Source organism: Barbus barbus, assembly GCF_936440315.1.
Source record: "Barbus barbus genome assembly, chromosome: 15".
NCBI lineage: Eukaryota > Metazoa > Chordata > Actinopteri > Cypriniformes > Cyprinidae > Barbus > Barbus barbus.
The window spans coordinates 30,097,297-30,115,716 of NC_136743.1; the positions used below are offsets into that span (position 1 = coordinate 30,097,297).

General features: G+C 36.4%; 1 protein-coding gene across 1 annotated transcript in view; it reads left to right on the top strand.

The window, feature by feature from the left end:
* The window catches only part of pth1r (parathyroid hormone 1 receptor), a 103,730-nt gene that overhangs the window by 70,480 nt on the left and 14,830 nt on the right, over positions 1-18,420 (top strand). Inside the window, exons 3-4 of the mRNA XM_079435377.1 lie at positions 9,789-9,899; positions 12,421-12,545. Of these exons, the coding sequence (XP_079291503.1) occupies positions 9,789-9,899; positions 12,421-12,545 (236 nt within the window). The remainder of the gene's footprint in view (positions 1-9,788; positions 9,900-12,420; positions 12,546-18,420) is intronic.

The following is an 18,420-nucleotide window of genomic DNA, read 5'->3' on the forward strand; positions in this document are numbered from 1 at the left end:
ATCTCTGGCCCAAGTACAATAAATGCATGTCATAGCACATTAAGGAGATTTCCTACAGGAGTAGCAGTAAAAGCAAGTCTATTTTCAAGAATTCGTCATCAAAAGGAAACGGCTGCCCGCTACATCCCTCCATCTTGCTGAACGAGGAGAGACACGAGGATTGATTCAGCAATGGCTTTGCCTCGCCCCTGACCATGTCTTTGTGAGACCACCCTTGAAGTTTTATATGCAATTCATGTGGCATTCTTCACTAACCGTCGAGCCAACTATTAATAGACCATCGCATCGTCGTGGGTATCTGAGATTGTTTGCTCAGCAAATAGTTAGCTGAGTCGGTTTATCTATTCTAGTCCAGGCTGGAGGTGGCAGAGCCCAACCTCAAGTCAAGGCCTGGCCTCAGAACTCACTGTACTGCACAGCTCTTATTTGTTATTATTGTACGTTTGTGCTTCGGTTAAGACCAAGTCTCCATGGCGGGGCATGAACAAGGTTCCCATTGAGAGAGACACTGAGGTTTCAGCCTGGGTCGCACAGAGCAGGGATGTGGCTTCCACAAGCCCTGAGACTCTCTGGCCTGTGTGTGAAAATAGCCTGACGCTCAAACTTTGCGGTTGGGTGTAAAATAACACCACCAGATTGCTATAAAAGCTTTCATATATCAAAACGCCGGCACAATTCGGGCCAGGCCCGAATCTCATGCTAGAAGGGGGCGAGAAGACAAATATTATTCAGAAACCCCAAATGACATCATCAATAGCCACAGCCTCATCAGAGACGATGATAGCTTCCTCGTAACCTTGGATTTTGGGAAATTGTATATGTGATGCTTCTGTGTGGAGTTATATCTGAAACCACTGGGCTATTGGAGGCGGTCTGCGGCTTAATGCTCTATATATAAGACAAAAAAACTTCGACATTTGGCTATTGTTATTTTGGAAATGTGAAACACACACGGCGCACTCCCTCCAGGATAAGTGTCCTGCAAAACAGGCCTGTTGTCTGAAACTCTCCTTTAATTACATTCGCGAAAAATTGACAAGCTGGTCTCCAGGCATATAAAATGAGCTCCATCATTTGCTTTGATTTTCCCTCTGAAAATCTTTAATTACAGGCATAGGAAAATAATGAATCTGCAGTAAAGCCATACGCCGTGATTTATCCTTAACTAGTTATTTGTGGCAAGTTGGGGGCAGCTGGTTTCAATAACAGCGACTGAAAGCAAAGCCAGAAATACTAGCGTTGCCAAGAAAATGTGGAAAAAAACAAAAAGGCATTTCTGTGGGGAGAGAGGACCCAAGAGTGAGATAATTCTCAACCAAAGCTTTACGTAGTATAAATATCTAGTTCTGTCATGAAACTCTAGATGGCGCAGGCTGTAAGGTCCTTAAAGGGATAGTTCACCCAAAAACAGATTTGTACTTTTTTTTTTTTTTCAAAGAGTGTAGCATTAAACCATGCTGCGAATCACACATAGCTAGCGTTAATGCTATTCTCATTGCTTGTCGGAGCAGTGGCTGTACATATGTCTTGGCAGTAGATCTGCTTGTTTTTGAGGGCTGTATTATCCTGTCCTGTCCTGATTAGTGCCATACCATGTGTGGGGATATATGCATGTCTATTGATGCAGCAGCTTGTTTTATATACTCAGATATATTATACTATATTGGCTTGTATTTTTCATTTTATTTTCTCTCCTGCTTTGTTGGGGGGTAATTTCATGTATGCTGTTTGTGCAGCAGCAGCTTGTCTGTGTATGTATTGATAAGTCTCTGTACTTACAATAATAGCACCAGCATGAATAGCAGGTCTATTCCTCCACAACAAAATACATTAAAATTGTCTCATGTCATCATGCTAAACTATTCCGAGAGCTGTCATGATAGAACTATCGGTAACACTTTATTTTAGGGTCTCTTAACTAGTTGCTTATTAGCATGCATATTACTAGAATATTAGCCATTTATTAGTACTAATTAAGCACATATTAATGCCTTATTCTACATGACCATATTCTACATTCCTAATCCTACCCAATACCTAAACTTAACAACTACCTTACTAACTATTAATAAGCAGCAAATTAGGAATTTATAGAGGGAAAAGTCATAGTTAATAGTGAATAAGTGTTCCCTATTCTAAAGTGTTACCAAACTATCTAGTTCAGTCATTAAACTCTATATAGTGCAGGGTTATAGGATGATCCTTTACATCCTTTAGAATCTACTAGCTGTCATTCACTACATTGCACGAGCTAATTGGTCTCTGTTGCGTCTGCAGCCCATGAGCCTGATGCACAACAGTTAAATGGTTTGGTTTGGTGTTTGCTATAACTCTTGCAGCACACTATCTGAAACCCTCCTCCTCCCCCAGCTCCAGATGGAGCAGACTGATAGGTGCTTTACATAATTTACTACATGGCACTAGCTGATTGGGTTCTGTTGCATCTACAGCCAAAGATCTTCCTGATCAGCAATTAAATGTTTTGAATCAATGTTTTCTGCATCAGAAGGCCTCCAACTCCCCCAGCTCCACCTGTCTAGATGTTCTTAGGATGCTTTCATGTAAGTTAATTGTGCAGAAGCAGTATGTATTGCATTTTCACAAAAGTGTGTTTGTATATGTATTTCCAGTAGCAAGTCTCTGTATTATCTAGTTCAGTCATGAATTTCTAGGTGGCACAGACTGGTAAGTCTTTTACATGTAATCTGATAGCTATCACATAATTTACTACATGGCACAAGCTGATTGGTGTCTGTTGCATCTAGGGTTGCAAAGGGGCAGATTTCTTGTCCTTTTCTTGAAAATTGCCAGGAATTTGTAGAAACTTTAGGAAAAATTTGGAAATTTTCGGAAACGTTCGGAAAATAGGCTGAAATTTTACAGGATATTTTCTGCCCATTTACATCCCTAGTTGCATCTGCAGCCAGTGAGATTGCTACTGAACAGTTAAATGGTTTGATTCTGTGTTTTCTGTATCAGAAATCCTCCACCTCCCCCAGCTCCACTTGTCTAGATGTGCTACAGATTATTTAATGTATTACATGCTAACAGGAGCATTTCTGTGGATGTATTAGCAGTAGCAAGTCTCAATACTTGCTCTGCAACAGTAATAATAACTGAAATAACTGTAAGTGAGTGAGAGCCAAATGAGAATTGAAACCAGGTGATAAGTCCAGACAGCGATCTGTTGATATCAGACAGGTTGATAATCAGGCAGGCAGAGTGATTGAAAGTCAGGTGGAGAGGAAACTTTAGGGACTGAAGCAGGACTTGTCGATGACAGACAGGGGTCATAAATAAGCGGGCAGTCCATACAGGCAAATCCAGGGGTCAGAGCCTGGTGGGACAGTCCAAAGGCTGGGATAAACAAGCTGGCTCACTGGCCTAACTGAGCTGATGGCTAGAACACAAACAGAGACAGGTCAAAATAACTGGACAAGGCAATAAAACTAAAAAGCAAAAGAGTACGGCAAGGGACACAAAGGATGCAACACAAAATGTGTGGCACTAAACAGTCAGGAAAATAATGTATAGGAAGGAAATCACACAAGGAACAAGTGAAAATGAACCAAATGAGGACTAGATAAGGACTAAACAAATGGGCATGGTAAAGGGAAACAAGGAGGACAGACAAGAGGAGCACATGGGCAACACAAAAAGCCATGTGCTCGTACATAAAACACACACTGACACACAAAGTCAATAAAGACATTACTGCCAGGACAGAACCCTGACAATTTTTCTGCCTGTGCACAAAAAGAATTGCTAATATCGAAAAGCATTTAGAAGTGCATATAAATGTGTTAGCTTCAATCATTGAGACCCTTATTCAGACTCATTCCAAACTTTGAGATATTGTATATTGTCATTAATGTATGTCCAGACCTTTAGACTTTTTTAATCAAAAGTGGCCATTTTTCATACTTATATTTAAGAACAGACTTTGGAAATAATGTAGCTGGTCTAAATCTTAGCTTCATTCTTTTGTTCCTACACTGTTTCATTTTCAGAGAGTTGAATGACATGAACCATTGTTACCTATGCTGGAATAGAAGCTGCTCTGTGCTTTTGGTGTTATCCAAGTTAAAGTATGTCATGAAACAAAGAAAAGAAGTTGCAATAAATGTTTGAGATTTTGCTGTATATTCTGCAGTTTTAAAGATGGTGTCACATGTGTAATAGAAGTCATTATCACACTAAAATGCAATCCACCAAAATTATAATTACATCAAATACAGAAATAAATCATTTCAAGGGGTGATAAAATAAGGCTAAAGACTTTATATGTCATGCACAATCTGTCATTAACTTTACAGTGCTAAAGTTTAGTATCATTAGCTTGGATTAGTCGTCCCACATAGAACTGCAGGCTTTTTGTTTTACATTTAATTTGTCATATTTCATCAAAAACTGCCATCATAGAAATAAATGGCAATTTCTGCCCAGATTTTAGTCCTCAGATTTGAACACTGTTTAAATGGATGGATCTATTTTAAAACTTCAATGTAAAGACCCACTGCTATGATTAGCTGGCATCTAAACAAAATATTATACTTGGAGGTCTTTTGAATACTTTTGCACCTGCCAAGATTAACTAAGAATGAAAAGTGTTGATTATAATATTATATTTAGATCTATTCCCATAAAAGGTTGCAGTGCTGAGCATTGTAGCTGATCACAGTCATGTCTGTTGAATTTAATGATCTCACCTTTAATTTTTGGCACTCTCACAAATGCTTTCATCATAATTAACAGTGCAAACAATGTAAATAAGAAATTCATTAAGCATTGTGGTTAGCATCATTGAATATAATAGATGCAGAACTCAGTTCACTGATAGACTCGCACTGAACTTGATCTCAAAATGCATAGACAGTCTTACTTTGTATATTAGTTAAAGATACCTAGTTACTGTCAGTCCTGTGTCGTGTGTTCCCGCCTCATGTTTCCATATTTCGTTTGTTTCCTGTCCTTGTTTAGTGTGATTATTAGTTAATTCTTGTCCAGCTGTGTTTTAGTAATTATCTATGATTATCCTGTGTATTTATAGTCCTGTCTGTTCAGTTTGATTTGGTCTGGTCTACTTGTTACTCCCCGGTGTTCCTGTCTGTGTCAGCCCTGCCTTGTCTTACCCTGATGTCAACATTTCATCCTCGTCTCGTGTTCCTCCCCATTGTGCGCACAGTGACAGTTACATTATACAATTAAGCATTTGATAAAATGTATTTATTGTGTACGTACGTGATATTCTGCAAAACACTGTCAGATTCACATTTGCTGCTATTGAAGTTGGGATGTGGTCAACAATATTATTACATATCTAATTGTAAGCAGATGTACTGTATAAGGATGAGCCCGAAGCTCAATACCTTATTCAGAAAGGCATGAGAGATGGGAGGAAAAAAATGTTTCAATGGTTTTGCATTCTCTCGCAATTATATAGTTGGTTAATTGTGCTGTATATAATTTGCGGGCTTCAAGGAGCCTCTATCATTATGCAGAGTATTAAAATCATTTTTGAATGCATGCTCACTTTTCACTTTCGTTTTTGAATTCGTGATCATGCGTACTCTGTGGGTCTGTCCAAAACGACACCCTAAAACCTCACAAAGTCCACATTTTGATGATGTAATTCGGCCACAGCATGCACTGTAAAAAAGTTCAAGCGGTTTCAACTAATTATTATTTAGTAACTAGTTCCACAGAAATTTTACGTTCAGTCAATTTCTGACTTCAAAGTGTTATCTGAATTGTGTTTTTTAGTTGGCTCAACCTTTAGTGAGCTAGTTTTATAGTCCATTCAACTAAAATGTTTGGTAACACATAGGGAACACCTATTCACTATTAACTACGACTTTTCCCTAAATAAATTCCTAATTTGCTGCTTATTAATAGTTAGTAAGGTAGTTGTTAAGTTTAGGTATTGGGTAGGATTAGGGATGTAGAATAAGGTCATGTGGCATTAATATGCTTAATTAGTACTAATAAATGGCTAATATTCTAGCATGTTAATAAGCAACTAGTTAAGAAACCCTAAAATAAAGTGTTACCAAATGTTTTAATTGGTCAAACATTTAGAAGACTACAGCAAGTTATGTCAATTAAAATTTAACCGTTTACTCTGTGTTTTATATGTTACCTCAACTAAGATTTATTATTTGGGCATCATAAGAAATTGCTGGGGAACTACATAAACATATATTTTTATAGTTTAACTAAATTATTAAAAATGATTAACTGGTGTTTATCAATCACTAAAAACACACACTTTATAACACATAATAGCCTTTATTTAATAACAATCTCCATTTATAACATTTTTCATACAAACTAAACATACAGGAATGAAGAAAAAAGTCACCTACAATTAACAACAAATTTTCGTTTGTGGGTGAACTATCCCTTTAAAGCTCCAGTCGACAAACATTACATCTGTAATACAACTGCAAAATTCAGTTTAAACTTTGTTTAATGAACTAAAAAAAAACAAGCTAAACAAAATGTCAGCAAACAAACATTTACAAATATTATTACTGTTCACAATTACATCTTTAAAATTAGGCAGAAGTCAAAAAAAATTGAACCAGGTGTTACAGTATATAAGGGGTGGTGATGGCGCAGTGGATAAGACACATGCCTTTGGTGTGAGAGACCCGGGTTCGAATCCACTGTGAGACACCAATGTGTCCCTGAGCAAGACACTTAACCCCTAGTTGCTCCAGAGGCGTGCGACCTCTGACATATATAGCAATTGTAAGTCGCTTTGGATAAAAGCGTCAGCTAAATGAATAAATAAATAAATAAAATATAAAATCAAGTCAAGTCACCTTTATTTATATTGCTCTTTATACACATACCTGCAAACTCACAAGAGGTCAAAAATTGAATTTTTTTTAATTGAACATGTAAATGAAGCGTTCTGGTGCACTCTGACAGCAAAATAAATGGAAAAGAGAACATATGCTTCAAGTAAAAAAAGCACATTTATACTACAATCTTTTGGGACAGTGCAACTTTGTTATCATCTGTGCCTTTTACATAATTTACAATGTATCAATATAAGTTAATAAAATTTGTGATAAAACAGAAGTTGCAACCTTTTTTTCACAATCCATTGCACAACAGGGAGCATTGATGCTGACTGGATTTGTAATAGAACATGTATGTTTCATATTATAGGGCTAAGTTACCTCAAGTAGCATAAAAATAATATAAAAATATAACGGTCCTGTCTGTTGTTGATAAATACCAGTGGTGGCATTTTACAAATTGATTGATCAGTTGTCTTAATTGTTTACTGAGCCACGGTCTTTCCCAGACCCTGTGCAGGAACTACTGATTCAGCACCTAGACTGAAACGCTTTGAACAGCCTTTGAAACGATTTAGTTCTTAATTTTCGTTTGGAACGACAAACTACTCTTCCGAAGCGCCATTCACGAGACCAGGAACGCAATTTGAAATCCGCCCTGTTTGAGGAGAGCGACATTTCACCGTTGCTGGTTGTTAGTGGCGTTTAATGTTGTTTTTTTTTACTTCACTGCAAAAGTTTACACAATCAAAAACCCATTCAACACGCCCATGTTAACTTCAAATGAGCACAATACTGTGGTTTACATTTAGTTACACGGTTCATAGATTTAGGTTAACTTTAGTCGTATTAAGCATAATGGAGAAAGAACGCGCAATCTCTTCATTATCTTTTCACATCACGGAAACACAAAAAAATATACAACACGCCAAAATGAGCTAAAATTCATTATAGTAACATAGCTTTAGACATTAAGTGTTTTATGGATTGAACAAGGTGAAAGACCACTTTCCCTACACTTAAATTTCCCTCCGACATATACAACGCTTATTCAAAGTTTTTATATATGTTGTACATTTGTGTATAAATATATGTTTTAAATAAAACATTTACACCTTTTAAATGTACGTTTTGATAAATTCAGTCTAACGTACAAATACAAATATCAGTCTAAGTACAGATATTTATTCAGTGCCACTTGACTTGAACTTGACATACCCTGTCTTATATCCACTTTCTCTTTTCTTTTACATTTAGCATTCTGAATGTTGACTGGATTTGAAAATAACCATTCATTTCATGTTTTTAAAATATATTTGTGCAGACTTAATATAAAATGTCTTCTCAACCAAGCCCAAGCAATAAAATTTGTTATTTTTGCCCTTGCAACATTTTGTTAATTGGATTTTCACAGTATGGCCGAACACCGTGTAACACCAACTACCGCAGCAAACCTAACAATGTCCGTTTAGGGGCTCTGTAGCATGCATTATTCATTTTTTGTAAATTTCCAAATAAGGTATTCGGCTTTAGGCACATCCATAGGACTGTATGTATAATGTAAATTCATATATATGTATAAGTTTACTGTAGGACTTGAGAACTTTTGACTTTTTAAGAAAAATGGGAATACTAGAGAGGTCATGGTTGTGTGCGAGACATTTCACACTTAAATGCCTTCAATGCTCTGTTTGTAGGGCCTGGTGAAAAAAAAAAAAAAAAAGATTAAATTTTTTGTTGATCCTTTCACTGCTGGACAATGCTAAATACAGATGTAAATGGGGTCTATAGCTTTTTGGTTTTGTCCACTGTGGAAAATGCATTTAACTTTTTTTCCGACTTTCCGTGTTTTCACTGGTATACATTAGGAGGCGCTATTACTCATCTTCTGAACGAGTAATGAAGGTCTTGATCAAAACACAGTGAAGAAGCAGCAGACACAAGCCTTCGCACACTGTATGTAAGCATATAACCCGATCATAAAGTATTAAACAGCATATAAATCAAAACTGCCTAACTTTACAGAATGAAATGTCAATCCAGGCAGTGGTTTAGGACTGTGTTTTACAACACTGACGGCAACAAAATCAGCAGACTGGATGAATAAAAATGCAAATTCACTCTCTGACAGTAGGTGGCACTTTTGAACAAGCAGAAATACAGTGGTTACCATCGTTACCCCTGTATTAATTTCCATTCATTTCCTTTTCCAATGACTCATATTCCATGTAACGTGTTTGTTCAGTCAATAGTATTTGTGTGCCACACTCTCCATAGCCTACTTGAAAATGTAATGTTAGGCCTGACTAAATTAGACTGGAGTGTCTCAATGATACAAACAGAAGTGGTCACAAGAGATGCATTTGAAATGCAAGGTGGAAAATGGGCTTTTGTTGAAGCTGTGTCTTTAAAGGCAACACAAAACCCTTTTTGTTTGTGTTTGTGCAGCACTAAAAATTTCATAAAAAATATGTCCTCATGAACTTTTAGCATGAAATGTTATAACTGTAACAACTTTAAGGTAAAAAGACTTTTTAACCCAGGGTTTGTTCTTGTACTGGACTGCTTTTCACGATCCAGTTAATTCTCAATGATTTATGATTTATTTTCACATCAGATTTCTGAAATAAAATCGGTTATGAATGCTGTTTAATGTTGGCTTTCAACTACAATAGAAACATGCATGTGAAGGGCAAACAAGATAACAGTGCTTTGAAAGCTATGCATTGTTACAGAGATTGACACCTTCTGTTCAGTCTGAGTATATCGAGCAGATAGAGATTGTAGCACTGTCACTCAGCTAAATGTGTCCAAGTGCCAGAGAAGCTTTCTGTCAACTACACTGTATCCTCTCTGACTCTGTCCACAGATTGTGGAGGAGGTTATTCATGTATTGCTGGAGTGGGTGGGTGGTGCAGGTTCTGGAGTGGTGGAGTGGAGTTCGCTCTATCTAAATGTCAATCCTGCTTTGTGTTATAGAGGGTTACTGCATGCCAGAGTGGGATGGCATCGTTTGCTGGCCCGAGGGACTGCCTGGAAGGATGGTGTCCACTGCCTGCCCAGAGTACATATATGACTTCAACCACAAAGGTGAGCTTGCAGCCGCTGACCTGTGGCTAACTGGTACCAAACCAACCCGGGCTCATTGGAAATATGTGCTTGCAGCGACGTTTCTGCAACACAGATACTACCTTACTGCACGTTTTGCAGCAGTTTCAAAGTGGAATGTCCAGTGAGTGGCACTAAAACACGCATTGGTACAGGCGTGTATTCTGCTGATGCAACCCTGCCATTTTAATTCCTTATATGTCGAACCGGCATTTAACAGGGTTCAAAGCGCTTGACCTCACAGGTGCAACGCTGCATCACGTGAGCTACAGAGGAAACATACTACATTAGAAAACACATATATATGAAGCTGTATATGTGATGCTTATGTTCAAAACTATCAGTTTTCATGCTGTGAGATTTGAAGTCATAACATAATATTGTGCAAGTAATTGTGTGAAAATTATGCTTTCTTATTCAAAACTCTGGCCCTGTAAATCATACTTTGTGTGAAAAGGAATAAAAATTGTTGGAGTTTTACTGCCGCTAGTGTTCATTTCAACTTGAAACTACAACAATTTGTACGTATAGGTACGTTTTTTTAGTTTTGCTGAAATTAGGAAGAGGCACGTATTTCCAATGAGCCTGGGTAGATACAAACATTGCTACTGTAGCTTTAAAAATTGTAACTGAGTAGAGTGGTGCTATTCAGTGTTTCTGCTAAATTCATTCAGCCGTGGTGGGCCGCCACACCAAATATCATCCCCGCCACGGCTGCAGCTTCTAAGTAATATCATAGTGACTGACGCCGCTCGCATCATTCACAGTCAGGTTATTAGCAGAGAGCACAGAGCAGGACTTGAATTTCGGCGCAGGATTGCGGCTAGTAATAATAATTCTACTCATTCCCGCAGGTTCTGTGCTTATAACGCGATGACAGATGACGCAATGTATCATTTGCATGTGCTTTTGAGTCTTGCTCATTTAAATAATGGATATAGAGTTGGACTTGTAACCGGAAGGTTGTGGGTTCGAGTCTCAGGTACAGCAGGGATTGTAGGTGGGGGAGTGAATAACCAACACTCTCTCCACCTCCAACAACCCTCTCCCCCCTCTGACTGAGGTGAGACCCTTGAGCAAGGCACCGAACCCCCAACTGCTCCCCGGGCGCTGCAGCATTGGCTGCCCACTGCTCCCGGTGTATGTTCACTACTGTGTGTACACTTGGATGGGTTAAATGCAGAGCACAAATTCCGAGTATGGGTCAGTGTTATTTTACAGTTGAATAGATTATTACAAATTTAAACTGTATCTTGTTTTTGTTTTTGCTATTGATTGTCATTAATTTATTGATTAATATTTTATTATTTTCTATTTACTTGTCTTGTTTAGTTATAATAAATTCAACTCTGAGTGCAAGTGATTCTTGGGTGGGGAGGGGGCATGGCCCATGGGAAATAGTCCTGTCACCACAGCTGGGAAAAATCCTAGAGGAAACACTGCTATTCTACAACAGTTATCAGTGTTGGAAGAAACACAATGCATATAATGGGTGTTATGCAATCAGACAGCTGGAAAGTAACAAGTAGAGCTGTTTGCAAGTTCATTCATTCACTCATTTATTTCCTGGGAACCTATTTCCTATTTCCTTTGTTTCAAAGAGTAATTTCCAAAACCTGAAGAATGAGTCTGAATCTGATTTAAACATTTGTTTACAACGCTCACAAAAGATGGAAATATGGGTAGAATTTAGGGAACAATTCTCACTATTAACTAGCATAATAAACCTAATAAACTCCTAATTTGCTGCTTATTAATAGTTAGTAAAGTAGTTGTTAAGTTTAGGTATGAGGTGGATTAAGGGATCTAAAATATAGTCATGCAGAATAAGGCATTAATATAGGCTTTATATGTACTAATAAACAGCCAATATGCTAGTAATATGAATGCTAATAAGCATCTAGTTAATTGGTCCTTATATAATTGGTTCCTAAATAAAGTGTTACCGAATATCCTAAAGGCTGAAAAACTCTCATACTTTTTGATGCAAAAAGCACCTAACACGTGACTTTCCATAAAAAAGTATATTTTCTAATGTTTGCATTTACATGTTTTAGGTTGTATTTTGTTAATTCTCGAATTAACACAATAATGTAACGCTCTATTGTAATAGGTGAGGTTCTCTAACAGTGCTAATAACAGATTTTGAGCAAATTTGAATAATGATTCAAACTGCATTCCATACAACAAGCTTCCTTGCTAAACAGTGTTTGCAGTAGAGCTTTAGAGATCCATTAATTACACTAGAGACCTGCACATGAAAACACTAATTGGACATCTTACTCAAATATGTCTTCAGTGGTGGCTGTTTTTTTTAATTGTATTCCTTTTATCAATAATTGAATCCATATTTGTTGCACTGTTTGATGCTAATAGTGGCAAACATTGATAATGTTATCCACTGTGGCTCTATCCTGTCAGTCTGATTCAGAACTCAATACACGAATGTCCTAAATGAAGGCACGGTTGCTTTGTTAGAGTATATGTTGTGCTGTATCCACAGGACATGCGTACCGGCGCTGTGACATCAATGGGACCTGGGAGCTGGCGTCAAATAACAACAAAACCTGGGCTAATTACAGCGAGTGCGCCAAATACCTCAACCATTATAACGAGAGCCAAGAGAGGGTAAGACCATCCACCTTACAGTTGCTGTTATCAACTGAAGTCAAATTTGCATCATCAAGCATTTTGAATATGTAAATTTGATTTAAAGTACCATCACCCAAAACTAAAAATTCTAATCATCTGCTGATTAATTCAGAATATGCCTCATGTTGTATTCCTCATGGTGTCTGCTATAAGTGTTTTCTTGCACATTCTGACTGAACTGGTATCCGATTCACTAAGGAATTATGTAGGCAACTTGACCTATTACATTGAAGCAAACAAACATAGAAATTGATGCAATGCAGGGAAATGTTCCTGGGCAATGACTAAAATGATATTTGTTTGAAATATCCTTTCACTCAAACACTGGGTTACAAGTGACAAATAATTTCTTACTTCAATGCATTATTTAAACTGCAGAGACTCTTCTAAATGTACCACATAATTAAACATTAAATACTTAAACAGTTTCTTTTTTTCTTTTTCTTTTTTTTTCATTTCCTCAAAATTACAGACTTGAATAAACTGGAATCAAGGAAATGTACTTGAGCTGATATAGTAATAATGATACTTTAAATATATATATATAGACTATTTAACTAAATGTGTATGTTTAAAATTAAGATGAATTAATTTTGTGTGATCACAGAAATATTTTTTTCATGTTTAATTAATCATATTATTTAATTAGTAGTAACAATTCCATATTAACGATCCAGAGTTAATACTACTTCTTATAAGTAATTAGTTAATAATTATTAAGATATGTTAGTTAGACCTAATTTAGTGTGTTAAAAGCTGTTCAATTTAGGTACTCTTTACTCAACATGAAACCAAACCAAACAAACGGAGTGCAAATTGTTACTTTAAATAGATTCTGTATGTTTTTTTAGTTCCTTCACTAGTTTCTGGTATATTCGAGTAGATATTTTTGCATAAACTGAGAAGCCTGTTAGTGTTTAATGTGCAGTAATGTTAAAAGAGTCTGTGTCGATAACATGTAGATAACAAAGAATACATGTTTGCATGCAAATTCAACAAATAAGTAAGAAGTCATACTAACATTAGCACAGCTATTGCGCATTCAGAGCAGTAACACACACTATAGTCTTTAATCATGGAACTGCCCACAATCTAAACACAGACTCCACTCTTCAGCACAATCATAACCACAAATACTCCTTTAAATATCAAGCACAAATGAACTTTCCCCTGACATAAACACATAAAAAAGTACTGTCCTGATCCAGCCCTATGCAAAGAATCCTGTAAACTAAACATCTAATTCCCAGTTTCTGTTAATGCAGCAAAAATGAGTCAGTCACAACATAAGTGGCTGAAGTAAACTTCAGTTTTGCTTATACTGTACATGGATTTAATACAATAAAATTAAGTTGTCAATGTTCAGCAATTGTGTTACTTTAGCTCATTTTAATTAAGTACACTGAACAAGCAGCAAACATATTTTTTCATGTATAACTACTGCCTCATTTGGTAATAATTACACAATGCAAATTGTGCCAGATTATTATTGTGAATAAGAATTTGTGCTTAATGAGTAATTTACACAGAAAAGTGTGTGTGCGCAGAGAGGAATGTGCATGCTGAACTGGACTGCAGGTATTTTTTGAATACGATGCAGGTATTTCTGTCGAAATTCATTGTTTTGCTCAGAAAGGTTTTGTCAGCAATATTGTGTCTAAAACATTATTTATTAATATTAACATATTGATAAATATTAACTTATTGTTAATTGAACTATTGTATAAAATCAATAGCACATTGATTCAGTCATGCAGACATTCAGGAGAAAAACAACACTCTTGCTCATATGATTTTGATAAATTATATCACATTATATAAAGGTAAGACAAAGAGCATTTTGTGCCCTCATATGTTGAATTTTAGAAACATATTACTGCATTCTCATAGTCATTCACATTGTAACGGGGTGAACGAGACGCGAGACGTGTGGATCCATTTGCAAGCTTTTTTTAATAAACAGTCAAATAACAGGCAAGGTCAAAACACCAGCAAAACAGGTATGGCACGGGCAAGACACAAGAGTAATCCTAGGGCCTGCGTGGGTCCTCGATCAGTGAACAATATCCAGAGGGCTTGAGAAGAGGGGTAGTAATAACCGATAACCTGAGCAATAATCCAAACAGGGTAAACACAGTGTCCAAAACGGTGAGACAAGGGTAAATCCACGATACAAGGGCGGGGAACAGGAAACGAGACTATAAACAAAATAAACTAAACTTAGAGAACACAGAATGGCTCAGTAAGGCATCCAACACTTGGGAAGTGCTATACGCAGAACAATACTCGGCAGAGAGGAAGGGGAAGTCCATGGTTTAAGTAGGGTGTGGGATTGTGTGATAATTCTCAGGTGTGAGTGTGTGATTGAAACAGCTGTGTGTACTTGTGCGCAATGAATGCTGGGAAATGCAGTCCAGGGTAATATATGACAGTCTGTGTGGTGTGAGAGCCAATATGATGGAGAGTCGACCTCTTGTGGCAGTTAGACAAAAGACCACCGGATTCGTGACACGCATAGTCATAGTCTGCATCATGTTTGCCAGCAACTGCATTCAGTGTAAGATCACATACAGGTCTGGGCCATACTAATCATTTTAACTTGGTATTTTTTCCTTCTTTTTTTCTGGCCAAGATATATTTTAAATATATGCTGAATATATATTGAAAACAGTGAAGCTCTATAAAAAATTTTTAATTGTTGTTATTATTATTATTATTATTATATTTAGTTTAAACCCTTGACATATGTGACATTAATTTATTTTCTTGTATAGAAATATATGTAGGGCAAAATCTATTTTTAAATTATTTTAAAAGTTATATATTTTTTTTTAAATCTATTTAAAAATATACAAAATTGGTTAAAAATACATTGGTATAAAATATACCTTTTTGTGTTTATATGTTTTAATATATGGCCTGGACGGATTAATGACTGATTTACTCTGTGATAGCTCTGATATACCTACCACAGGATAATAAAGTCTAAAATATTACATATTTTATGGTCATGCCACTCATCTTTAGTTCCACAATTTGACATGAATAGATCAAAATGAGTAATTTTTCTGTATTATGTGAATTTCCTGATTAAGTGGATCATTAAGGTAATTAGCTAAAATTCAGTTCCGACATTTACTGTTATGCATCATTGCTCATATCTCATTTGTTCATCCATCATACAGTTCTGAGCATGCTGTCCATTTACAATCATTAGTTCTGGATCAATTTATTCATATTCATAACAATTCTTTCACAAAAGTCTTCCAGATTTGCTTTCCAGATCCTTGGTTGCTCACCGCACAAAAAGTATTTTTTCAAATAGTCAATTATGGTTTTCAGTTTTTTATTTGCCACTTTTTTTAAATATATTTTCCTTTGATCTGTAACACGGTTGGATGAGTGTAGAGATCTATATTTTGAGGTCATGCCTTTTTGCTTCTCACATCCCAAGAGCCACTTCTGCAGTTATTGAGAAATTCATCCATGCAAATGAAACGCTTTGGAGTGCAGCGACTCAACAGCACAAACACAGCGCTGGGTTTGGCCATCACATCTCATGCTAAATGTTAACAGCTGGATAATCTCTTCTTCTATCAGGTCCAGATTGCTCTCCTCTAATGCAGACCACTGATCCAGCTCGCTCAGTCAGTGCGGTCGTGATGTGAACTTGCTCGGCTGCCTACAGCCTGAAGTAATGGCAGTTGAAAGAGTCACCGCTCAGCTTTTGTCGAGTCTCTGAACTTCAAGACAAACAATTTTCACAAGAGGCTGAGAGCAGACACCTTAGTCACCGGGTGTCAGCTTGCTCTCCAAATAAACAGTTGCGCTTCTAGCGGAAAAACCGCCGAAGGCAGAGATTGGATAGGTAATTCCTTCAGCAGCTCTGCTATTGTTTACACGCCAAAAGATGCGAATGCTTGAGCTTTGAGTTTAAGCCCAAACAGAAATTAGACACCGCTGGCATGTGTTTTCATGTGGTGTAAATATCAGTAAACATAAAGAAACTGGGATTGTTTCAGACAAGCTCATAATATACTGTGTTGAGATGAAGAAATAATTAAAAGGTTCCAGATTTTCAACTAGTCCAATTAAAAATAGAAGATATGCTTTTAAAAGCATGTTAGGGCTGCCAGTGTTATGAATGTTATGAAATACATGGGGTCATAAATTTAATTTTTTACATAATACTTCCTGTGGTGCACTTACAATTTTAGAAGGATTTTTATAACAACAAAAACTATAATTTGATCATTTAAAATCATTAAAAAAAAAAAGAATTTTACCCATTGTACCCTGATTTTAGTTTAAATGAATATGTCTTCTTATAGATATCATATTTAGATGTCTTGTTGAGTAAAATGTCGCTGCTCTGAAGCATAGATCATTGCAAACATGTCTGTTGAGCAAACAAATTCAATGATCTTCCTCAATTTCTGCACTCTCATGAATGCATCATCATAACTAACACAGTGCAAGAATAAATAAGAGATTCACTGAGCAGTGCAGACAGTGTCATTGAGTATAATAGAGTTTGGGTGAGAGTGTCTTTGTTTTCTTTCTAATAATTTAATCACGGTTTAACCCATATTTTTAAATATGTTTTAAATATTTCAAAATTTACAAAAATAAAAATGGCCCAATCTTTTTATTAAATATGTAAATATATTATTGATGTAAATGTATTTTCTGTCTTTTTTTCTACCCATTTGTAAAAATATAAATATATATTTAAAATCATAAAAGCACACTGTAGTAGGGTTTTTGATCCACATTTGATTTTAACGTAAATGTTGGCTACTGCAAGATTGGAAATGTATTTTCCTGCCCCAAAAATACATTTTGAAATATACTTTGGTATATGTAGATTAAAACTTAACACATTTTCACTTTTAAAAATATATATTTAATCGAGCTTCACTGTTTATAACATGTATTTAGCACAGATATGTTTTGGCCAGTTCATTCATTCATGCATTTATGCTGTATGAGATATAACAAGGGTGCTTACATTTTGCAGCATTGCTGACGAATTACGACTATTTTATGAAATATTGCACATTTAAATGTCCCAAACACACAAATGATTAATTCACGTAGTTAAAAAATAAACAGTGATAATCAGAATCAGAATTTATTCGCCAAGCTGTTGTGGTTTTTAAGAAACTCTGGTACATACATGCATATCTGACATGAGAACAGACACATTTAAATAAGACTTAACAATAATAATAATAATGTGTAAGAATCTGGAACAGAAGATTTATGTACAGATTTGTGCCTCATTTACTCTATATATACAGCTGTTTAGAAAAATATGCATATATATTTACAAAGTACTAGGGAGAGAGTCAATAATTAGAGATGGGGAATGAATTACAGGACACAGGGAATAATTCCTGTGTTAGTTGTTTAGGCTGGAGATGGCATGGGGGAAAAACAGTTTTTATGCCTAGATGTTCTAGTGCACAGAGATCTGTAGCGTCTGCCTGAGGGGAGAAGCACAAACAGGTCGCAAAGAGAATGAAATAGAAAATGTGCAGGCGTCACTGCTAAGATCAGACCCTTTCTTTCGGAGCATGCTTCACAACTCTTTGTTCAAGCTCTTACTCTGTCCAGGCTGGACTATTGCAATGCTCTCTTGGCACGTCTTCCTGCCAGTTCTATCAAACCTCTGCAACTAATCCAGAATGCATGCACAATGCACATCACACCTCTGTTTATTAATTTGCACTGGCTACCAATAGCTGCTCGTATAAAATTCAAGGCATTAATGTTTGCCACTGGCTCTGCACCCCTTTACCTAATTTCATTACTTCAGACTTATGTGCCTCTAGAAGCTTGCGTGAAT